The sequence below is a fragment of the Pleurodeles waltl genome, chromosome 2_1, assembly GCF_031143425.1.
Source record: "Pleurodeles waltl isolate 20211129_DDA chromosome 2_1, aPleWal1.hap1.20221129, whole genome shotgun sequence".
Taxonomy (NCBI): domain Eukaryota; kingdom Metazoa; phylum Chordata; class Amphibia; order Caudata; family Salamandridae; genus Pleurodeles; species Pleurodeles waltl.
Window position 1 is genome coordinate 368,231,086 of NC_090438.1, and position 25,066 is coordinate 368,256,151.

The 25,066-nt window shown below is 47.0% G+C and overlaps 1 protein-coding gene across 1 annotated transcript in view; it reads left to right on the forward strand.

Annotated features, from left to right (window-relative positions):
- The window catches only part of LOC138265066 (connector enhancer of kinase suppressor of ras 2-like), a 518,319-nt gene that overhangs the window by 209,386 nt on the left and 283,867 nt on the right, over positions 1–25,066 (forward strand). The window contains exons 5-6 of the mRNA XM_069212618.1: positions 1,877–2,052; positions 5,647–5,720. Coding sequence (XP_069068719.1) covers positions 1,877–2,052; positions 5,647–5,720 — 250 coding nt within the window. The remainder of the gene's footprint in view (positions 1–1,876; positions 2,053–5,646; positions 5,721–25,066) is intronic.

The following is a 25,066-nucleotide window of genomic DNA, read 5'->3' on the forward strand; positions in this document are numbered from 1 at the left end:
GTGACAGGAGATGCTCAAGAACAGATTGAGCATGCGATAGCACTGGGCCTACTATTTGTTCTTGGCTGGAAAAGCTTGTGACATCTAGCAAATGAAATGCATGTGGTTTGGCAAACAGCTTGTAATTCACTCGTGCTAGGAGATATTCGGAGCAAGCAGACAGGGGCACATGCATCAAACAGTCGCTGCTCATCTTTAAAGGTAACAAAGCTATATCTTAATGAAGTGCTGCATTTTCTAGCAGTTTAATTTGGCATTTATAAAGCGATTCACCGTACCACCTCTCTCACAACCATTTGCAGTATGATGTATAAGTTGAATAACTGTCCTTGATGGTAGGGGCCTCATCGTGTAGGATCGCAGTGTCAGTAAATCTGTCACGCCTTGCTCGGGGTTAAAAAAAATTGCTTGTCGCCAATGTTAAAATTCACCATATGTCCACAAAATGTGACAAGTTGAATAGGAATGTGCTTCTTTATTAGATCTTCATAATACAGAGACCCCATCTACAGAGTCATCCTGGGTCCAAGTCAGCACATCAACTGACTCCCAACAATTTCAACCGTAAAATTCTAGGTGATGCTGTCTTGGTTACATAAATACATCATCACCTAGATACAGAATGCAGTGGCTTAAGATACCAAACACATTTTCTCACAATTTCCATAAAACTTTTCAGATAACATATCTCTATCAAAAGCTTAAAAAATAGGCCTTCAAATGAAAGTGGTCCTTATATTACGAAAGGCCCAGTAAGTTTTTAGTTTTCACACTGAGATTTCTTCTGCTGGAAGCAGTTAAAAATTTCTGCATGAAAATCCGGGGTAAAACATGTGAGAGTAGGTGCGGACATACAATTCCCACATGATAATCACCAAAAAGTTGTAATCTCTGTTATTTCTGCTCTCTGAAATTACCAGGGTTCTAAGTAAAGGTAATTGTGAAGTGAGCTGAGGTGAGGTGGGAAAATAACAAGGTTTATTGTGGGCCACTCTTGGAATGAGGGCCTTAGTGAAATATTAACTCATAACAACTCAGAAGTGGGCTCATAAGCATCTGCAACGAGTTTCTTGTTCAGAAACACAAAGGTTGCAAAGCCAATATGCAATAGGTAAACGAAATCAGGCACCCCTGTTCATCAATAAAGGAAGTGTCCTCAATCTGAATAAAATAAATGCTCACCTGTCATAAGGGAGGAGTTCGTATAAAGTCAGGTTAGCCCTAATCTTCAAGGACATGATGATATTGCACAGGAGGATCTCAGGCAGATATGTGGTTTTAGGTGACATGCTGCTGAGGGATGTGAGGTGCATGTCTAAAGACAAATGATACTGATAGTGGCATTTCTCTGTCTTCTGCAAGGAGTCCAGTAAACACTGTGTAAAGTATGTCGGTGATATGTTGCACTCTGATTGTTGTTAATTCAGACACTGACACTATATACTGCATTATCTCTGTATTAGTAATACTGGAAGGCATAAGACTTTATTGTTAGTGATACTTCCACGCAACACATTGTCAACAATGCTAAATTGTTACCTGTTCTTGATAAAATTATAAACAAAAGGTTTTAAAAAATAGTATGGGAGGATCCCATCATCAAATAGTCATAGTTCTCCCTAACGGAGCAGTATCTACCAAGGAATGTTTTAATTTAGAGAGACTTGCTTTGTAACCTGGGATATTGGCAGGAAGTTAGAAAGCAAACACCAGAAGGATTGCCAAATCCATTGGTAAATAACGTCCTTTCCCTGCATGAAATAACCCAAATGCCATGTATGTTGCTGTGCAGCGCCAATGATGTTTTGCATCCATTGTCTTTACCTTGCTATTGCTAAAGATTGCTGTCTTAAAAGACATGTATTTTTTTAAATAGGAAGTTCCCTTACAAGTGGAAGTAGGAGACGGATCTCTTGCAAAGACTTAGGCCATGGAGACTGTGAGGGCTGGTTGTGGAAGAAAAAGGATGCCAAAGGTTACTTCACTCAAAAATGGAAAAAATACTGGTTCATTTTAAAGGACTCTTCACTGTACTGGTACACGAATCAGAACGTAAGTATGTTTCCATTACCTGAAACAGTTGTAACTCCCATTAAATCATTCATTATTTTCCATACAGTTGTCATCTGCATAGCATTGGGTTGCTTATAATTAAATAATCAAACCTTGCCAAGTAACATTTTTGGCAAATATGTAATTATAAGGCTTTGGTAGAAAAGTAGGAACAAATGACATACAGCTTTATATTATGAAAAACACAGTAAATAACTCAACATATGGTGATCATAAGCACATTTCCTAAAAATATGAGTAATATTTTAAGAGGATGGATGTGCAGGGCAGCTTCATAGGATATAATTTGTGCCCATACTTCCTTCCAGCGGCAACCTGTTTGTGATCAATGTGCAACCTGCATGCCAGGTCATCCCAGGTAAAATCTCCTCTCAACAAACAAAAGAACCCATATATGGTATTGTTACCTCCTCTTTGACTCAGTCACTATTCCCTGTGGATTTAACTACAAAATGTTTCTCCTCTCTCTCAATAAAACAGTACTGGAAGACTCTGTATTGAGTAATTTTCCCCCAATTACCAGTCGTCTTTCAATGGATAATATTTTTGAAAATGTTTCTCCATTTTAGTTACAAGCACATATTGATTCACCCAGTCCTCCCAGATTGTTTGAATCATGTTTTACTCTAATCATAGTAGTGACACTGCCACCTTACAGGTGATCTATGACATTTTAAGAGCTACTGAAGAAGGGGACGCCTTTTTTTGCTTGTGCTGTCTCACCACACCATTTTATATAGTGTGCTGCAATCAAACAGTCCTGTGCCATTTGTCATTTTGCGTCGGCCTTTGCAGAAGGGTTTTAGACTGGTTTCGATCATTCCACTCGCCACTCTCAATGTGTCCAGATGGGGAGCTCTAGGTCCTCTGCCTTGCCTGTACATTGTGGAGTGCCCTAGGATTAGTAAACTAGACTTTTTAGTTTTTTTTGCATGTTTCTATGGTTCAATGTAGTAAAAATAATTTTACATTGGGAAATGTACACACTGCAAAATAAAACTTATCTATTGGTTCTTGCTCCTACTCTCAAAAGGAAACAGAAAATGGAGCTGTACTAATAAAGTGTGTTCCAGCCATTTCACAGATGAACTAGGTTCAGAATATAAAGAAAAGAGCAATACATCCCACAAAACTGTAACAGTGCTATTAACATGTTAACTACTACAATAACGTTAGCAGTAACAAAAATAATCTTTTGTTATAAAACTCAAATTAAAACCTGATGAACACCTCTGATAGCTATATTAGCATGTATTCCCTCTTCTTAACGCCAGTCCATTCTCAATGAGGTACATCCACATTCCATGACAGGCCCCTTACTAACCTCTCTATTGCCGGGGGCAGGAGGTCTAAGGTGATAAATATCACTGGCTGAACCTAAGACATAACGTTTCAGTGGTAGTGCAAACCAGGGAGCCGCAAGTTGACCTTGTGCTGGAACATTAATATGGCTGGGTCTGTTTAGGAGTTTTCAGAATATTAATATTCGCCACAACAGGATTCGGGTGAAAACACTAACCGGGCGCAATGACATCAATTTGTGCAGGGATCCCACTGCCTCCCTCTTCTCCCCAATGCTCCTAGACTTACATACAGTGCCTGACAACTTTAGTGTACAACCACCTTACCGGCCAATGCTTCTTCTGGATTGCAATTGTTGATTGTGGACTACTGCAAAATAGCAGCGGCGGAGCTAAGTGATAAATTATTTTGAAGATATGTTCCTGTGTTCCTCTAAGTGCACAATCTTGATGCACCCAAAGCTCAAGAGGCACTTGGAATTCAGCAAGAAGGTAGACATACAAGCAGTTCCTTTTTAGTTTCAGATTAGTATCACTGTTGTCTTTTCTTCAGCGTTCCTGTCTTCTGTGGGCAAGCAATGTCTGCCATAGGGCAGTAACAATGTACTGATGAAAACAATAATTCTCAATTTAGCGCTATTTCTTAGCACAAAACTGCCCCTTCACATCTAAAATGGACACAAGGATGCATTTTATGCTAGGAAATAGTGCCAAATGCAGCAGAACATAAATAGTTTGTTAAATGTGCTCTGTGCTAGAATTTTCACCCAACTTAATACGAACATTTATCTCTACTTTCTTAGCGCAAAACGCACCCTTGATTCCAAAATGGGGGCCACAATGCAATTTGCACTAAGAAACAGTATTAAATGGAGCAGAACACCAATAGTGAGGGCAAGAGGTCACTCACGCTCGCCAAATGTGCTCTTGCTTTAGAATTTTTTTCCCCCAAATTACTCTTAATTACTCGAGGAGGAGTAATCAGATATTTATCTGTAATTCCGTGTCAAAGAGTAAAGCAGAATTACTGATATTACTCCAATTACTCCGATGTAATTGAAATTCCACCAAGGCCTAATCGGATATAATCCCTGGGGGCCATAATCCTTAGGGCCTCATTTACGAGGCCCTACAGACCCATTGCGCCACCAGAGCGTCATTTTTTACGCTCCGTGGCACAGTGTGCCAGCCCATATTTACAAGACCACACAAAGCCACCTTGTATAGCTTTTCATGGCCTTGTAAATATGGACCCCTTTCATGCATACAACTACGTGAAAGGGGCGTTCCATGGGTGTTGCTTGGGATGTTCCCATGCAACACCCATGGTACCCAAAGGAATCTGAGACATTCCCAAATTTACAAGTCTGAGAATGCATCAGATTTCTGTCACTTCAGGGGTAGCGTAAGACTGACGCAACAGGGAAAAATGTATTTATTTCTCCCCCTTCATTCCTCTTGCTATGCGTGCTGCAGAATACACCTCCTGTTTTTGTGCCGGAAGGTTATCAATAGAAAGATTCCACACAGGCAGATCAACAAGACACTTGTCAGGCGAAAGGTGGTCGGTGTTGGATGTAATAAACCAAGTAAATAGCTACGCAAGTGAGGTGGTAAAATGTGCACAAAAACGGTAAACCAAAAGTAGAAAATAATAAGAAAAATAAATAAGAAAAATCTGAGAAGGGTTTTAGAAGTAAAGCAAGAAGAAAAAAGTTCAGCTGTAGACAGATGTAAAACTCACTGTCATGCTAGTCAATGGAAAATGCCAATTCGGAACAACCTATTGTAATACGCCTTCTAAAGACTGCTTTGCTGTTTTTTCTGACTTGTAAATTGGTTCTATGTTTTAATTGGAATGCGGTCTTTTTCGCAGGTCCTGCAAAGATGCAACGATTAGAGGTTATATTTTGCAATCTCAAAAGGGTCCAATTTGAATCACTGCGAGGGCGTAGTAGGATTCGACTGCACACGTGATCCCTTGATATTCGCCATATATGCATTAATGATGCTGCAAATGATGTAAATACCTCTAGTGCTAATGGAAGCACTTTATGGAGTTCATGGCAGTTGTTACATCTATTTAGAGAGGAGCGCTTGCGATATGATTGTTTTAGTAAAAAAACATGCCTGCACTAGCATTAGAACTGTTAAGAGGCGGCGAAATAATATCTGTCTCAGTAAATTGCTAATGACCAGAGGCTTGAGGCCACGGTATGACGGCTACAAAACCTACACTATGTTAATACTGTGCCCCGTGATTCTGTTTTAGGATGAAAAAGCGGAAGGATTTATCAGCTTGCCTGAATTCAGGATAGACAGAGCAATTGAATGCCGAAGGAAACAGTGAGTATGAAACATCTTAGCAGAGATGCCTTCTTCAAAACTGGGCGACCGGGTTGGAGTCTTGGCGTCGCCTTACCATCCTGTGATTGTGGGCAAGTCACTTAATCTATCCCTTCCTTAGAAGGAAATCTAGATGAATGCGACATTGTGTAATGTAACTAGTATTAATGAAAAGCGCTCTAGAGCCTTCGGTCGCGTTTGCTAGATAAGACAAAGAAAGCAAAAAGATAAATAATATAAACGATGGTGACCGGAATTTTAAAGCCAAAAATCGAGACAGTTCACAAAAATAGAAGTAGGTCTACAATTTTACTTCTACTTCTAATAATATAAATACAATGCGATTTTTTTTAATCCAGTGTCGTGCATGTTAATTTAATTGCTTTCTTGAAAGGGCTGCTAACTATCCTTGCTTTGGAAAACTGAAAACGGCACCTCCCACCGTTATCAGTAGACCCTCTTTTAAAACCGGGACATGAGCTAAATTTATCGAAATTTTGCAGGACAGCTGGTGAAAAACCGGGACTTTCCCTGCAAATCGGGGACGCCTGGTCATCCTAAAATAAACCTGCTTAGCGATAGTTCTGTCTGGGCGGAAGCCAACATGCCCGAAGGCGCCCTTAAGAAGGGTTAGGGCTGGTCGTTCATGCTGATCGTGTGTTGGCCACAGTTTGTCCGTTGACATAAGAATTGTGGAAAACCGAACCAATGCATGATTATATCAGACTCCTTAATGAAAATGCCATTCACAGGGACGACTGTTTTTTTTGTTTTTAAACAAATACTTTATTTGTGGGAATTGTAGTTGGGTGCGCGATGAGCAGACATGTCAGAAGTTTTTTCAGGGATCGAATCAGCAGCCTCATGGATTTCCCACAAAGGAAAAAGATATTTTCCTAACTATTAAAAAAAACATGTCCTGCACGTTAAGATGAAAAAACAGACAGATTCGGCATCTGCCGCCATTTATTGGTATTAACCATGTTAGCAACGATTCCATTAATAAACGGTGCAGATTTGTGGTGAAATCTAGAAATAAATGCTGCTACACGTGGGAAGGGCACTGAAAAAGTCCTGGGGCTGGGACATTAATTATGCCCACTCTGCTCACTCTTTGGATGGCTCTAGTTATGAGACTAGCCACTGTAGTCTCCTATTATTTTAAAGGCTTTAAGTGCAAGCAGGAATTCACTGTTATCCCACCGACTGTTTCAGTGAAATAGAAAATTTTAGTTTTATATTGCCACTTACAGCCAGTCGTATGCCAGATAGCCCAAAGCTCCTTTAAAAAACATCGAATTGACTTACACACCGTACCACTCATTTTGAAGAGGGGGCAGGGGCTTAACAGATACCTTCTGTTTTAGATACTTTTAGATACAGTACCTCAACTCCTAGCTGAAAATGTTTTTGAATGCATAAAAAAGAAACTAAGGCCAGATGTACCAGTATTAGTGTTAGAAATGGGGTCTTTGGTTGGCAGTCAGGTTACCCCCTGTTCAAGCAAGCACCCTCACTCTAGTCAGGGTAAAAGAGAATCACCCTCAGCTAACCCCTGCTTACCCCCTTGGTAGCTTGGCAGAGCAGTAGGCTTAACTTCAGAGTGCTAGGTGTAAAGTATTTGTACCAACATACACAGTAACTTAGTGAAAACACTACAAAATGAAACAACACCAGTTTAGAAAAATAGGAAATATTTACCTAAACAAAACAAGACCAAAACGACAAAAATCCGACATACGTCAAGTTATGAATTTTTAAAGATTAAACTAAAAAATAGCTCTTAGAAACACAAAATGCTTCGATGAGGTGTTAACACGGGGTCGTGAAAGAGTCGTTCCCAACAAGCTGACACCAGCGGCGCCAGACACGGAGTCACGTAGACCACCAAGTACAGTAGTATCTTTGGTGAATAGTGAAAACAAGTCGATGCGCCAAGTCGGGGATCGCGGCATCTGTGTGAAATGTTGAATCCGCGCACTTTGAGCGGCGTCGGTCGCGACATGGTGCGGCGACTTCCACGGAGTCGTGGACTTCAGCGAGGCTGCAGCGGCGTCGGGTCTGCGAAGGTCGTCGCGTTCCAGCGAAGATCACAGAGTCGGGTGCTGGTGGTGCCACCGGATTCAGCAGCAGTGTCGGTCTGAAGTCGTCCGAAGTCGATTTCCTTGGATTTCCACCAGCTTTCCTTTCAAGGGCCCTGGATAGGGCACCACTTGTCAGAGCAGGAGTCTCTCCAGAGACTTCAGGTGCTGGAAGAGAGAAGTCTTTGCTGTCCCTGAGACTTCAAACAACAGGAGGCAAGCTCTAAATCAAGCACTTGGAGATTTCTTCACATGATGGAAGGCACACAAAGTCCAGTCTTGCCATCTTACTCTGGCAGAAGCAGCAACTGCAGGATAGCTCCACAAAGCACACTTCTCCTCAGCTCTTCAGAGGCAGAGGTTCCTCTTGATGTCCAGAAGTGATCTAAAGTCTGTGGTTTTGGGTGCCCTTCTTATACCCAATTTCCCTTTTGAAGTAGGCCTACTTCAAAGTAAAGTCTCTTTTGAATGTGAAATCCTGCCTTGCCCAGGCCAGGCCCCAGACACTCACCAGTGGGTCAGAGACTGCATTGTGTGAGGACAGGCACAGCCCTTTCTGGTGTAAGTGACTACTCCTCCCCTCCTAGCACAGACGGCTCATCAGGAAATGCAGACTACACCCCAGCTCCTTTTGTGTCACTGTCTAGTGTGAGGTGCAACCAGCACAACTGTCAAACTGACCCAGACAGGGAATCCACAAACAGGCAGAGTCACATAAACGGTATAAGCAAGAAAATTCTCACTTTCTAAAAGTGGCATTTTCAAACGCACAATCTTAAAATCAGCTTTACTAAAAGATGTATTTTTAAATTGTGAGCTCAGAGACCCCAAACTCCACATGTCCATCCGCTCCCAAAGGAAATCTACACTTTAATCAGATAAGGTAGCCCCCATGTTAAACTATGAGAGGGACAGGCCTTGCAAAAGAGAAAAACAAATTTAGCAATATTTCACTGTCAGGGCATATAAAACACATTACTATATGTCCTACATTAACCCTTGGGACTACCTAGGGCCTACCTTAGGGGTGCCTTACATGTAAGAAAAGGGAAGGTTTAGGCCTGGCAAGTGGGTACACTTGCCAAGTCGAATTTACAGTTACAACTGCACACACACACACTGCAGTGGCAGGTCTGAGACATGATTACAGAGCTACTTATGTGGGTGGCAGGCCCCCTAGTAACATTTGATTTACAGGTCCTGGCACCTCTAGTGCACCTTACTAGGGACTTACTAGTAAATCAAATATGCCAATCATGGATAAACCAATTACATACAATTTACACAGAGAGCATATGCACTTTAGCACTGGTTAGCAGTGGTAAAGTGCTCAGAGTTCAAAAGCCAACAGCAACAGGTCAGACAAAATAGGAGGCAGGAGGCATAAAGACTGGGGATGACCCTGCATAAGCAAAAAAGTCCAACACAACCCCCTACCAGCCTAAAACCCGGGGAGAACAATCAATACCTTGATGTACTTCCCTGATTGGGGCGATAGAACGAAGACCCAGGCCCACAACAACAGGGGCATGTTCCAGTTCTACGCCTTCCTGACTCCAGTCGGATCCCTCTGTCCATACTCTCAGGGCCCACTAAGCTAACCCATGGGGAACCCTTCTCCACATCTGCAGATACCATCTGTGCAGCACCTAACTTTACTTGGCTAACAGATGTATCCCAATGGGCAGATAGTACCACCAGGGCCAACACAGTGGCATTGCCCACTCCCCCCCTGGGGTGTGACTCTCGATCTCCCCCAGGGGCAACTCTGTCCACTAGGACAGCAAGCCACAGTGGCCCCAGACAACTGTGAGAGCCAAATCTCAGGCCTCTCCAACCACTGTGACTGTGGAGAGTGGGGGCGGTAGCCCCAGGTGCCTGGCACCCTTTGACCACTCTCTTGTCCACCAGGTCAGGGATAACAACCTGACCCTTGTCCTCCCCTCTGGGGCTCTGTACCCTCCCTGCTGGAGCGGCACCCCCAGAGTTCAAAATTGTCAGGGTGCTTGTAGAAGCAGTCCTGCACAATTCTTCCACCAGTACAGGGATGTAAACCTGCAACTGGTCCTCCAACCTGGGGTCTGTACCTTCAGGTTGGACCAGGGCCAGGGGTGAGGCTTCCCTCACCCTGCCTCCCTTCTGGGGTCCTGAACCCCCCAATAAGGAGTGGCCCCTCCAAAAGACAACATGGTAGGGGCACTGTTAGCAGTAGCTCCTTCCTCCAAGTCCGGGGGGACACCCAGAACCTGGCCTTCCAATCCAGGGTCTGTACCCTTACATTGCACTGGGGTCAGGGGTGAGTCTCTCTCTCCCCTGCCCCTACTCTCACGGTTCTGCACCCCCCCTCAGGGAGAGTACCCCATGAAATCTCACAGGGGGTGATTGGGAAAACTGCCCCCCCTTTCAGGGTTTACCCCCTGCGCCTGATCCTCCAGTCCAGGGTCTCTACCCACAAACTGGACCACTGCCTGGCAACCCAGGACTTCCTGGGGGGCATACCTACCCCCCACCAGGTCAGAGTTTACCCTCTGAACCTGGTCATCCAACCCAGAGTCACCACCCTGCGGTTGAACCACTGCCTGGCGCACCAGGACTTCCTTAAGAGCACACTTACACACACCCCCCCAGGTCAGAGTTTACCCCCTGAACCTGATAATTCAACCCAGAGTCACCATCCTGCAGTTGAACCATTGCCTGGCACACCAGGACTTCCAGGGGGGCACACTTACCCCCCTCAAGGGACACACCATCCCCAAGGGCCACACAAGAGTCTGGCTGGTGCAGGTCTCCTGGCTTCTGCCCATCTGACAGAGTCTGGATTCCCCCAACCCAGAAATGGTCTCACCAAGGTCACTCCTGGGGGGGCTCTGCTCTCAGAGCTGACCCCTGACCCTCCAGGTTCTCTACTGGGGTCCGCAACCCCCTCTCAACCCTCTGTCTGGACTTCTGCACCCCCTCACTAGGAGTGGTACTGCCAGACACCAGAACTGGTGGGACGCTGGCTACAGCTGCCGCCCCCCCCAAGTTCTCCTGACACTGTGGGGTCTCCCTCAACAGATGGCCCTATGGTACAGGCTAGGCTCCCCTCCTGGTGTTCCCTCATGGAACCCTCCAGGACCTGGGACCGGATCTCAGGCACCTTGGGCCTCAACCCATCCCCATTCCCTCTCTTCGGAGACTGGACATGGGGTCCCTCACCTATCCCACTACATTGGGACCTACCTGGGACACTACAATCCTTCCCTACCTCACGTGGTTGGGAAATACCTAGACCACTCCTCTCAGGAGCACCCCCAAATGCCTCTTCAGACTAACTGGTACTCACCCAGAGATCTGCCTCCAGTGTAAGTTCCCTGGGGTCAGAGAACTCACACTCCACCTGGTGTTGGCGTAGCTCTGGAAAATAAGGACTATACATATGCTCTCCAGCAATTACATCACTCAGCCCCTCACATGAATTAACCAAAGTACCCTTCACCCAACCATCCAGTGACTCTGCTTTGAAAAAGCATCCCACATCACCCTCCTGAGACTTGTGAAACAGTATCTGACTGTCCCTGACACTCAACCCACACTCTTCTAGGTTGTCTTCACACTCCATAACCAGGACTTCTACATGGGGGAACCCCTCTCCCTGTCACTCTCACCTAGAGTCAGTCGAGTGTCCCTCCCACCAGTAGGAATATGACTCCCCATGCTAGTTCCCCAATCCACCTCAGGGACCCAGTGCATCACTGGAGCTACCTCATACCCCTGAACCTCCTGGCATGTGTTAACTCCCTCCTTCAAGTAGGGCACCACATCTCTGGGCATGTGCACTTCTTCAGCAGCACTGGATATAAAATTGTTGCTGCCACCATTCCAGCTGGACTCAGCCCTCCTGACTGCCAGTTCTTCCAGTTTTAGCTCAAAAGCCCAAATCATAGTTTCTATCTTTAAGTCCCTTTTCCACTTGTCGAACTCCCTTTGCATCCTCAACTTTTCTGCCTCCAACCGACAAGCCCTTTCTGCCTGTCTGTCCCGCACATCTTTAGGAGTCAGTCCCTTAGAGGACCTACTGCTACCACTCCTGGAGACCCTCCCCCCAGGTGTAACAGGTACCTCTACTACACCACAGTGTAGACTCTGCACTTTCCCATCCATATCTTCTGTGTGCCCCCCAGCTTCCTTGGCTGTCACCCAAGCCCTCATTGCCTCTTGCAGCTCCCCCTTCCTGGCGGAGCTCTTAACAGGACAAGCAAGATCTTCACAGAAATGTTTCAATTGAGCAACTGAGTACCTCTTCAGTTTCCCTAATTCAAACACCGCTCCAGCTGTTGCATCTCCAGATTGAGACATGATTGCAACAAGTGCAAAGTTCCAAACGCAGAAAACAAGTTCCCAATGAAATAAAAAGAATCAGTCAAGGGATCAGCAAAATCATGGAAGTAGAACAAAAAGGAGTCCCAAAGAGAAAAATGAAAGATCACCTAACAAGTAGTACGTGGTCACGTAGAAGGGATCCCATAGTCTTCCCCTTTGCGAATGGGTTACTACCAATTTGGAATTGTGGTTAAGTGTTACTGATTGGAAGTTGGACGCAAAACAATAATGCATACAATTTCAATTCCGTTTTTGGTTGGAATGCCCTAAACATGTTCCTTCCAAATATAGAATTGGTATGCATTCGCAGTCCCAAATTGCAATTTGGAAACATATTATCAAATTGCAATTCTGTATTATTACATACCGAAATGCTATTTTGCACACGCAAATGAAATTATTCTACGAATCAGGCCATTTATGAGTGCAAATAGGCTTGATACATCCAGCCCCTAGTTCCTTCCAACCATCAACACCTTTTGACCTTTAGATGTCCACTGTAATTTCCAGAACTCTCGTTTTTGCAATTTTGGACTTTAATCTCTGGCTACCCTCATGGGATATCAAATACGTTTTCAATGGGTTAATACCATGGCAGCCTTTTCATCAAGATACATTAAGCTGATATTTTCTGCACGGCTTGTTATATGGCATTGTTATAGCCTTGCAGAGGATTGATAAGGAGACACTAGTAGCTCCATCAGATGAAATTCTTCTCATCAGTTTTGAGGGTGGAGTCTTCAGTCATTTCAGCCCCTGTTTCAGCGTACCAAAAGCATCATTTAAAGACTCCCATTGTCCTGCATTGACAATATGGCTATAATACCAGTGATGCAGATATTAGCCTAACAAGGACCACAAAAACAGCACAATTCCACAAACAATAAGCACTCCCAGTATGTGTGAGCCCAAAGTTAACAACAGGAATGATATGCATATATATTTTAGTCTACCTTTATCTTTATCCACCTTTGACTCATTCTGTTGTATCTTTGATCAAAGTGATTGACCTGCAATATGTGTCTTGCATTGATCAACACCTTAATCTTTCACCACTGACCAGAACCAAATCTAGCACTGAAGGAATGAGCCTTAATGACCTTTAATAAATTATGACACCAAGGAAAGAGTCCCGGGAGAAAACAGCTGGTTCCTGCCTATCTTCTGTGTTTTTCATGCATGGTCAGCTTGTTTCACAAGAGGCTGATTTCCTTAGAAGTTAGTTTGAAAATAAGGTTTCCGGCAACTCTTAGGATGGGGACAAAATAGACTGAAGATATCCCCCGGGTGGCAGACCTTTTCCAAATAACATGAACGGTTGTTTATTTCTTAGTCCTTTTTACATTCATTATTTTTCCTGAAAAAAATGATTGATTTTTACATTCCTTAATCACTGTCCCTTTGAAGCAGGTTTAAATAAATTGAAGCTGATTCACAAGAAGGGTTTTTAATTCTTAAATAGCTTTAACAAGCGAGTGCACAGATCGGAAGCTTGGAAAAGATATTTGTAGTTCATGTAATCTCGGGAAATCGTTTTAATGACAAGTGGCTACTTTGACTGTTTTCATTAATTATGATAACTGAGAAGCTTCAGAGTGTGCTCTTTGCGGGTATAACATTTAAATGAGTATTAGTGAAGCAGATATCTGACCTACATTTAAAATCATTATCTAACATTTGTCTCTATGAAACACTCGACTAGGGAAGAAGTTGGATGGAGCTCTTTCCGATACTGCTGTTTCCATAGTTACCTCATCCAGATGTATTCTTACAAAGTTATGCTGCTACATTATCATTCAAAATTAATGATCCTAAAGACAGCGCACAGCTAACAAAAACGTGGTGTCTTTATGAAGGCTGTTCTTGTTATCCTAATCAAATAAGCAAAAACATAAATGTTATTCACCTTATTGGGTGTAATATGGATAGTGTGTGGCGTGCTTTTTCCCTGGCAGTGCAGCTGCCACCAAGCATTGAGCCGATGGGGAAAGTGGGGGGAAATGGTTGCTGTTTCTTAAAGAAATAAAGTATATGGCGAGAAGACTGTGATAAACTTGTTCTGTATGCAATTTAGTAAAGACTTTGTACAAACCAAAAAGCATTCAGTAGATGAAAATGCTAAGGAGCCCAACTATCCAGGACCCTGAGTTTCTTCAGTATGTGATGGAAGGTAGGCCTAAGACTCACTAACTGTCCGAGGACATGTGGATAAGCTGGGAAGTCTATCTCACTGGAGGTGGCATGTGTAGTGAGTTCATGACTGCTACCACGCAACTATCTGAGTGACAATGAATACGTGAATGTCCATCTGGAGCTGTGATCAAACAACACTGTAATAATAACTCAAGAATATATAAATACATTTAAAGCAAATCATAGTAAGTACACAAAACCCAATCCACACTAAAGCAATAGTGCTGAACAATATAGCAGGAACAACTGGTGCCTGGGCATTGTATATTCTATAAACTTTGTAATCAATAGAGCACCATGAACGTCAGCAAAATCCCATAACATAAACCAACATTTCACAGGGAATGTAGTTACAAAACCATTAAAACAATTTCCACACTCATTAGATGACTATGGTCAATACACTCGAAAATGTAGGCTGTGCAATCATTCTGCCAGAATGTTTAGTTTGTTACTATTTGGAAATATTTTCTGTTCTAGAAGCTAATGTTTGCAAAAAAGCTAAACATAAAGCTTAAATAAAACAAAACACTGGCAAACTATTAGTATTGTACATGGTAACATGAAAAGGGAGAGGACAATGTCTAGCAGCCTGAAAAATCTATTTATTGGCTCCAAGATGGTATCCCTTTCCCATGGGTATAGGATTAGTGTTGTGATTTGCCTGATTGACTGCTATCTCGCTCCCCAGTTGCCTCAGAGACAGTGGGTCCAACCTAAGAGGGACAAACCCTGTGATCGGGAATAGGATAGTGCAAACAACTCCTTGAACCACAGAAACAGAATGTAGCCCAGCGGGCTCCTCTCAGGCCACAAATGTTTCACATGATCCAGCATGCAGCAAGCTATGTTGGAGCCAGGTGAATGACAAAATACTATGGCCCTCATTACAGGCGGACGGAGATAAAGCGGCGGTAATACCGCCAACAGGCCGGCGGTAAAAAAATTGAATTATGACCACAGCGGAAACTGCCCACACAGACAGCCACTTTAACACACCGACCGCCATGGCGGCAGCAACAAGCCCTGCTGCAGGACCCGCCAACAGCCAGGCAGAAGACAATGTACTGCCCACAGTAATATGACTCACCTATCAGCCACCTTTTCCGGGGTGGTACCAACAACATCAAAAGCACAGCGGAAACAGAACACAGAAGGCAAAGGACTCACCTCTGGAGACTCAAGGAAGAACCACGATGCCATGGAACCCGAGCTGTACATATTTCCCATGATTGTATACCTCCTCATTCACTACGAACATCAACGCCAGCGAAGATGACCACGGTGAGTACTACCACTTAGCACACAAGGGAGGGGGAAGGAAAAAGAGAGTGACACACACACGCAACACCCCCAACACCATACACACAAACAGATGCAGGAACATTACATATACACCCCGTACCTCTCAGGAATAATGCAAGGACAAAAGGAATTGATTAAAGTGATTGTAATAAGATAAAATACTAGAAAACCGTGCTTCAAAATCAAAACAGTATACACATATATACAAATGGAGGGACACTGCCTAGTCCTCAATGTCCATGGGCCACAGGGCCACATCACATAGGTCAAGGTCCCATTTGACTCCTCTCCTGCAACAACACAGAGAGAACACTGCCGGGGCATCAGGTTGAAAATACACAGGCACCTCAGGGGGACGGGGAATGGGGGCACCTCAGCCGGAAGATGGTACAACATCACTGGTCTTGGAGGGGGGCAGCATGCCCTCTGCGCTGTCCTGGGGAGTGCAAGGCCACAGTCTCTCTAGTGGGTGATTTGCCCACTGCTTGGTCCTGGGGAGTGCAAAGCCGCAGTCTCTCAAGTGGGTGGTTTGCCCACTGCTTAGTCCAGGGGAGTGCAAAGCCACAGTCTCTCTAGTGGGTGGTTTGCCCACTGCTTGGCCCTCGGGAGTGCAAAGCCACAGTCTCTCTAGTGGGTGCTTTGCCCACTGCTTGGTCCTGGGGAGTGCAAGGCCACAGTCTCTGTAGTGGGTGGCTTGCCCACTGCTTGGTCCTGGGGAGTGCAAAGCCACAGTCTCTCTAGTGGATGGCTTCTCCACTGGTACTGGAGAGGACCTTGTGCCCAGTGTGCTTCATCCTGGCAAGGAGGGGGTGAGTGGATGGCTTCTTCCACTGGTTCTAGAGGGGGCCTTGTGCCCAGTGTGCTTCATCCTGGCAAGGATGTGTTGATTGGATGGCTTCTTCCACTGGTTCTGGAGGGGGCCTTGTGCCCAGTGTGCTTCATCCTGGCAAGGATGCGGTGAGTGGATGGCTTCTTCCACTGGTTCTGGGGGGGTCCTTGTGCCCTTTGTGCTTCATCCTGGCAAGGAGGGGGTGAGTGGATGGCTTCTCCACTGGTTCTGGAGGGGGAATTGTGCCCTGTGATGCAGATCTTGGGGAGTGCAAGGTCACAGTCTCTCACCTGGGTGTCAGACCCACAGGATTTGCAGAGTTCAGGAAGCACTACTGCCCATGGAGGTAGGACTACGCACTGCCCCCGGCGGTGACGGCTTCTCAATGGTGGCAGTGGTGGTGCTGGTGGCGGTGCAGGCAGTGGTGGGGGGAGGCACCAGCCTTTCCCCTGAAGCCTCGGATGGCTGCCCACTGGGGCTGCTGCTGCCGGCAGTGGTGCTGGTGGCAGTGCTGGTGGCGGTGCAGGCAGTGGTGAGGATAGGCTTCAGCCCTTCCCCTGCAGCCTTGGACGGCTGAACCGGCATGGTTGGTGGTGGGGGCTCAGAATAAGTCCCAGCACCAGGCCTCCTGTCCGTCCTGCCTGCACCTGCAGGCCCTTTGCCCTTGCCCTTGGCAGCTAGTGGTGCCTCCTTGCCCTTCCCCTTGGCAGCTGGTGGTGCCTCCTTCCCCTTGCCCTTGGCAGCTGGTAGTGCCTCCTTGCCCTTGGCAGCTGGTGGTGCCTCCTTGCCCTTACCCTTGGCAGCTTGTGGTGCCTCCTTGCCCTTCCCTTGGCAGATGGTGGTGCCTCCTTGCTCTTCCCATTGGCAGCTGGTGGTGCCTCCTTGTCCTTCCCATTGGAAGCTGGTACAGGCACAATGTCAGTGCTGATGGTTGGTTCCCTGGAGCCTCTCCCACCTGCAATAGCTGCCGACACTAAGGTGGCAGTGGACTGGGTGGCTGAGGTGCTAGCTTTGGTTCCTACTACCCTGGCCCGACGTGAAGGACGGGGGTGGGGAGTGGTAGGGAATAGGTCAACAGCGGAGAGGAAAATCTTCTTAGGGACACTGGGGTGGGAAGAGGGTGAAGGTTTGGGAGTGGAGGAAGAGGTTGTTGGAGGTGTATGTCTGTGTATTTGGGTGCAGGTGCACGGGCTGGATGCTGTTGTGAGGTGGATGGTTGTTGGGTGTCTGTTTCCGTTTGTGTACCTTAAAGGGGGGGGGCACAGACACAGTGGGAGAGGACACAGGTGACGTGTGCATGGATGTGAAGGTGGTGACTGACAGTGAGGGGTGTGTAGTGATAGGCGTGATGGTGATGGGGTAGTGGATGAGGGTGTAGTGCATGCAGGTGGTAGTGGAGACGTTACTGGGAGGCTGGTGGACGATGAGGAGGAGGGGGACACAGTGGAGGCTGTGGGTGTTGTTATGTCTGCATCTGGATGGTGTTTGTGTGAGTGCCTGTGGGATTATGTGTGGTGCTTGTGTTTGCCTGAGCCACTCCCGTGTGTTGTCTTGGGTGCATGCTGGTCTGAATGTGTGCTTGGGATAGGTTGGGTTTGAGGGGAATGGGACTGGGCAGAGGAAGTTGGAGGGAGAAGGCTAAAGACAGGGACAATGGCTGCCATCAGGGAGGAGGCCAGAGCCTGGATTGATCTCTGTTGGGCCGCCATGCCAGAGTGAATGCCCCCCAGGAATGCATTTGTTTGTTGCAAATGGGCTGCCAGCCCCTGGATGGCATTCACTATGGTTGACTGCCCAACAGAGATGGATCGCAGGAGATCAATAGCCACCTCAATCAGGGCAGCAGGGCTAACTGGGGCAGGGCCTGAGGTGCCTGGGGCGAAGGAGATTTTCACCCTCCTGGGTGAGCAGGCACAGAAAACTCACTGAGGGGCTGCTGGGAGGGTGGTGCTGGTATGGGGGTGGCGGCTGTACCTGTAGTTGGGGGTGGGCCCAGAGGTGTCCACCACCAGCAGGGAGCTTCCATCGGAGGAGGTATCTCTGTCCGAACTGTCCCCTCCTGTCTCTGCCATGGTGCTCCCCTCGCCCTCCGTCCCACTGGTGCCCTCACCGTCGGTGGATTCAGCCTCATGGGCCCTGTGGGATGCAGCTCCCTCTGTCGGCGGTGCCTCTGCTCCTCTGCCAGATGATGCTAATGCACATAAGGACAGGGTGACAAAACAAAAAGGGGGGGGAGACAAGGGATACACTTGGTCAATGGCAGTAACAACACCACCTTTGGCGTACCCGACACACACATACAGGGAACAGCCCTACACACTAGGCGATGCACTACCAGTCACAATGCTAGTGACCAGCCCATGGACAGGTATACCTAACGCCAATAGCAGCATACCTGAGACCCACAGACCCTTGCCCAGTAGTGGATGCCAACTAGCGTGGTTGGAGGTGGTGTTCATCAGCCCCTGCCCTACATGGAACCTACCCTGCATTGTCCGGCTTGGCCTAGGGGCACCCACAGACCCACATCCCCCACACGGATACCACCACGCGCAAGTAGTATATTTGGAAACTGTACTGACCCCCTTGTGGCTTCTGTGATGTCCTCAAGCGCCCATCCAGTTCCGGATAGGCCACCACCAGTATGCGGGCCATCAGGGGGGAGGGTTTGATAGGTACCCCTTCCTTGTTGGGAGGCCATCCCCAGCTGGGCCTCCACCGTCTTCCTTGCCCAGCGTCTCAGGTCCTCCCACCGTTTGTGAAAGTGGGTGCTCCGCCTGTCATAGTCCCCCAGGGTCCGCACGTCGTTGGCGATGGCACGCCATATACCCTTTTTCTGATGGGCGCTGACCTGCAGAAAAAGATACATTGAAAAAGGTATCAGTCATATCGTCTGGCCTGTTACACTCATGTCCCACCATGGTCCTCACATCCCCTTATGCACTGACATGCCCACCATACATGCATCACGCTGCCCAGAACCCTTCCACCAATACCCCCACACAAGGCCTTCACACACACCACTCCATGCAATCATGCCCCATGCATCGTGCTCACATTGTACTCACCTGTTGGTCTGGAGGCCCATGCAGCATTCAGTACTGGGGTAGGACCCCAACCACCAGTCTCTTCAACTCCACAGCGGTGAAGGCAGGGGCCCTTTCCCCAGTGACACGAGCCATGGTCGGTTCCAGACACAGGTCATAGCAGCACTTGCAGTGTAGGTCCTCTTTTGTTGAAGGTCAGGTAGCAAGTGAGTGAACAGATAGAAAATGGCAGTCACATCCGTGGCGGTACGTACCCTCACCACCGGCGTACATCACCATTGGCCACTGTAACCCATGGGGCCCATAGACAACCAATGAGGTGTTGCACGGCGGTACTCGACCGCCTCCCGCAATGGTGCAAAACGTCAGCAGAATTACATCATTTCCACCTGTCCCTCCAAACAGGACAGGACAGGCGGACGCCATTTCAGGGGGGGGCAGGCCATAGCACCTAAGTGCGTCACAGTACACATAGGCACCATTTGGGCCTATCTAACGACATACTATTACAGTCACAGCATGCAGTGTAGTGTTTGGAAATGTGGAATACTGACCAGCTGCTCCCCATTTTGCCCCCTAGATTACAACCGCTGCGGATGAATAGGAGATGGAGACATCCCTCCGTGTACAGACTGCTGGTGGACTTGTCAACAATGGAGGACAGTTACATTATCCTCACCTATAGACTTGACAGGGTCACAATCACAGAGCTGTGTGCCCAACTGGAGCCTGACCTGATATCTGCTATCGGTCACCCCACCGGGATCCCCCCTCTTGTGCAAGTCCTATCTGTGCTCCATTTATTGGCAACTGGCTCCTTCCAAGTGACAGGGACTTGGCAGCTGGATCGTCACAGCCAATGTTCTCAATAGTGCTGACCAGAGTGTTGTCTGCCCTGATTAAACACATGCGCAGCTACATCGTTTTCCCCCAGGTGGAGGATTTGGCCAATCTATGCAATGGGACATATCCCCAACATTATTGGGGCAATTGAGGGTACAAATATTGTATTTGTCTCCCCAGGAGAAATGAACAGGTGTTCAGAAATCGAAAGAGCTTTCACTCGATGAATGTGCAAACAGTGTGCCTGATGGACCAGTACATCTCCCATGTCAATGCTAAGTATACTGGCTCTGTGCATGATGCCTATATCCTGAGGAATAGCAGCATCCCATATGTGATGGCTCAACTCCAGAGGCACCAGGTGTGGCTTATAGGTGAGCCCTGGTCCCTCCCAGTGGATGTTGGTGTATGGGTACGGTGTGGGCCCTAAGAGTTAGTGTGTGTCTAACAGGTGTCCCTCGATAATTGCAGGTGACTCTTGTTACCCCAACCTCTCATGGCTACTGACCCCAGTGAGGAATCCCAGGACAAGGGCAGAGGAACGTTACAATGAGGCACATTGGCGAACAAGGAGAATAAATGAGAGGACATTTGGCCTCCTGAAAGCCAGGTTTCAGTGCCTGCATCTAACAGGTGGATCCCTGTGATACTCACCCAGGAAGGTGTGCCAGATAATCGTGGCATGCTGCATGTTGCATAACCTTGCTTTGAGACTCCAGGTGCCTTCTTCAGGAGGAGGAGGCTGGAGATGGGTGTGGGACAGTAGTGGACCCTGTGGCCTGTGAGGATGAGGAGGCAGAGGATGAGGACAACAGAACAGCTATTATACGACAGTCCTTCCAGTGACACACAGGTATGACACTGGAACTTCACTTTGCATTGACAGTTTTGTATTTGACATTGTACATGGCAGGCAGATTCTCCCACTTCTATGACCATTTACTGTACCCTTTAGCATCTCTATTTTCAGATATCTGTGCCCCACTCTGGCACCTGGTGTGTTGACTGCAGCCAACTACAAGTCATTCCTATGTATACATTACTGTACAGTTGTATTGCAGTGTATAAACCTTGTTTAACGAATACATAGTTCAATCATTTGACATACTGCATACTTGTATTTTTTCAAAGGGTGTTTATTTAAGTGCTGAGAGGTAGAAGGTGATGTGCAATGGGCTGGGGTGATGATGGAGAAAAGTCCAGGATAGAGTCCAGTCTATTTGTATCACAGGTGCATTGTCCAAGGGGGCATAGGAAGGGGAGCAATGGCAGTTCAAGGTGGACAGGGTGACAGCGTGGGACACAAGGGTGACCATCAGGAGAGTCTTATTTCCTGGCGGGGTCTTGGCAATGTTCTCTGGCTTCTGCCTGGATCGCAGGGACCATTTGCGGGGTGGTTCTCCTTCTGCAGGGGGAGGGGTGCTGGTGGCCTGTTGTTCCTGTGGCGGGGCCTCCTGTCCACTAGTGGCAGCAGAAGTAGAGGGCTGTTCATCAGTTTGGCTAGTGTCAGGGGCCCGGTAGTGTGCCATTGCCTCCCTCATGGTGTTGGCCATGTCAGCCAGCACCCCTGCAATGGTGACCAGGGTGGTGTGGATGTTCTTCAGGTCCTCCCTGATCCCCATGTATTGTCCCTCCTGCAGCCACTGGGTATCCTGCAACTTGTACAGTATCTGGCCCATCATCTCCTGGGAATGGTGGTATGCTCCCAGGATGTTGGTGAGTGCCTTGTGGAGAGTCAGTTCCCTGGGCCTGTCCTCCCCCTGTCGCACAGCAGTCCTCCCAGCTTCCCTGTTGTCCTCTGCCTCTGTCCCCTGAACCGTGTGCCCACTGCCACTGACCCCAGGTCTCTGATCATCCTGCGTTTGTGGGGTTGCCTGGGGTCCTTGTAGTGGTGGACACATTGCTGATTGACGTGTCCTAGGGACAGAGGTATGGGCCAGCTGGGTAGGTGCTGTGCTGGTGTTTCCTGCGGAGGGAGACTCTGTGGTGGTATGGGACTGTGGCTGGGTAACTGACTGTCCAGAGATCCCTGATGGCCCAGGTTGGTCATCCAGATCCAGGCGTCCATAGGTGCCGTCGTCACTGTGGGCCTCTTCTCTGGGGGAACTGGATGTTGCTGGCACCTCCTCTCCGGTGACGTTGGGTGGGGGACCTGTGGAGATGTAAATGCAATGTTATAGTTTCTGCGTGTGACATCTTGTGCATGGGTGTGTTGCCCTGTATGGTTGTGATTGCCCTGTCAGCTTTGCCTTGTGTGAGTAGTGATTTTGTGGGCTAGGTGATTCTCTCTAATGTGCATGCTTTAGTGATGGGTGTCCATGCAGGTCTGTGATGGGGGTCCATGCATTGGTGTTACATGCAGGGCTTGGTATTGGGATGGGTGGGTTGTGATGGTGAGGTATGTAGGAGGTGGTGCAGTGATGGGAGTGAGGGTAGGGGCAGGAGTTTGCAATGGCATGGAGGTAGAGAGGGTGAAAGTAGTAAAGAGTTGACTTACCAGAGTCCAGTCCTCCTGCTACTCCTGCCAGGTCCTCAGGATGCATGATTGCCAAGACTTGCTCCTCCCATGTTGTTAGTTGTGGGGTATGAGGTGGGGGTCCACCGCCAGTCCTCTGTACGCCTATCTGGTGTCTTGCAACCACAGAACCTACCTTTCACCGTAGGTCTTCCTGAAGTCATCCCTTGTTCTTGGGTGCATTGACCCTATCCACGATTCTCCGCCATAGCTCCATCTTCCTGGCAATGGTTGTCTGCTGCACCTGTGATCCAAATAGCAGTGGCTCTACCCGGATGATTTCCTCCACCTTGACCCTTAGCTTCTCCTCTGAGAACCTGGGGTGTCTTTGTGGTGCTATGGGTGTAGTGTGTGTGGTGTGTGTGAGGGTGTGTGGGGTGATGTGTTGGGGTGTGTGCTGTGAGGGGTGTGGATGGCGTGTGGGTGATGGTGTTCTGTGGCTCTAGTTCTGTGGGTGCTCTTGGTGTGTATCTCTCTCTCTCTCAGTTGTCAATTCTTTTGAGTCGTAAAGGGTTGTGGGTAATGTGTGTGTGTGTTTTATAGTGGTGTGGGTGTGTGGGTGTGGTGTGTGTATGTGTGCCAGCTGTGTGTAGTTTGAATTGTCCAATGTGGTGTAGTTTTGTATGAGTGTGTGCATTTGGAGTGCAGTGGTTTGTACCGCCAATGGTTTGCCGCGGTTGAATGTCCGATGCAGTGATTTGTGGGTAATAATGCTGTAGGCGTAGTTCTGTTGGCGTAACGGTGTGGGTTTTGGTACCGCCAATTTATCACTGACCTTTGGTCTGGCAGACTTGTGTGTGTGTCTGTATAGTGACTGATTGCTATGTGTGTGTCATAATATGGGTAGCGGTAAACCGCCACAGCGGTGGTATGTTGGCGGCAGTCAGCATTGCGGTAAGTGTTACTTACCGCCATTGTCATAATGATGGCCTATGTCTCTGCAGAGAGGGTGCATGCCCAAAAGAGTGATCAGTTAGGTCACCGGCATTTGTTATTTCTTTAGGTAACTCTTCTCTGCTCTCTCCATCTTGCAACCAGCAGTCGTAAAAACATAAATGTTTGAGATCAGCTGCGGTGCCACTGAGAACCTATTCACCTTGTTGTGAATTAGGCTATGACCCCTATTATAATGCAGTGCAGTAATATTTATGAATGGTATCTAACGTAACAGATGTGTTGCAGAAGAACACATCTCCAAAACACAGAGTGACACCAACCATTCGCTGACACCGGGCTCTCTGAGGCGCACAGCCAGTCCTACGAATTTAGGCAGGCTTTTTGAAAACAGTGTCTATGCGCCTTTGCACACAACATTCTGATGTGGCCCAAAACGTCTATTCAGTTACTTCCAATAAGTACATATGGTACATGATGCTTCTTATTATGTGCTGTGTGACACCTGTATTTGGAGCCCTACTTTATAAGAATACAGGACCTATTCACTAAGCCATGTGTGTCTGTAAACCTGTGTTGACAACCATAAATGGCTCATTTTACATTGCTGGGTATACAAAAAATAACCTTAGGCAGATGTAAATTGTTTTACTATTAAATATTTGTAAACCACAATTGCTTACAACTACATAGTAGTAAACCCTACTCTACAGGTTAGGATTGTATGAATCAAGATATGACTTCCTTGGCAGTTTGTTAAGCTCCGTAAACTCATGCGTTTGTTGACATTTACAAACTCCACTCTGAGGAAACAGAAAATGTATTGACATTCTGAGTACTATGCTTGGAAAGCTTAGGATGGTGCTCCTTTCCAGGTGTACTATGAAGAATGTATTTGAATTCCCAACTTGGAGACCTGCAAAGGTGCACTTTAGTACATGTGCAAATGTAGATTTAAATGTAGTTTTAGAAAATTGGGCCTTACATGTTATTTGTTTTCACCAAAGTAAATTGCCTTCCCATGACTGATGGTTGCAAAGATGAAATACATTGTTTTAATTTTTGAGTTAGTTAATCACTATTCGCTAGTCACTTTCCTACTCAGACTGCCGGTTACCTTTTGAACACAAGCACAAGGAAAGTATGTTTGTTATGTTCTTGTTCTTAGATCTGCAAATCTCTTCTGTAGCGCCCTGCCACTAGAGATGGTCAGTTCCCATGATGGGAGTACCATAGCAGTCATCTGAATGCATGCTGTATATTGAGCGAGATATTGC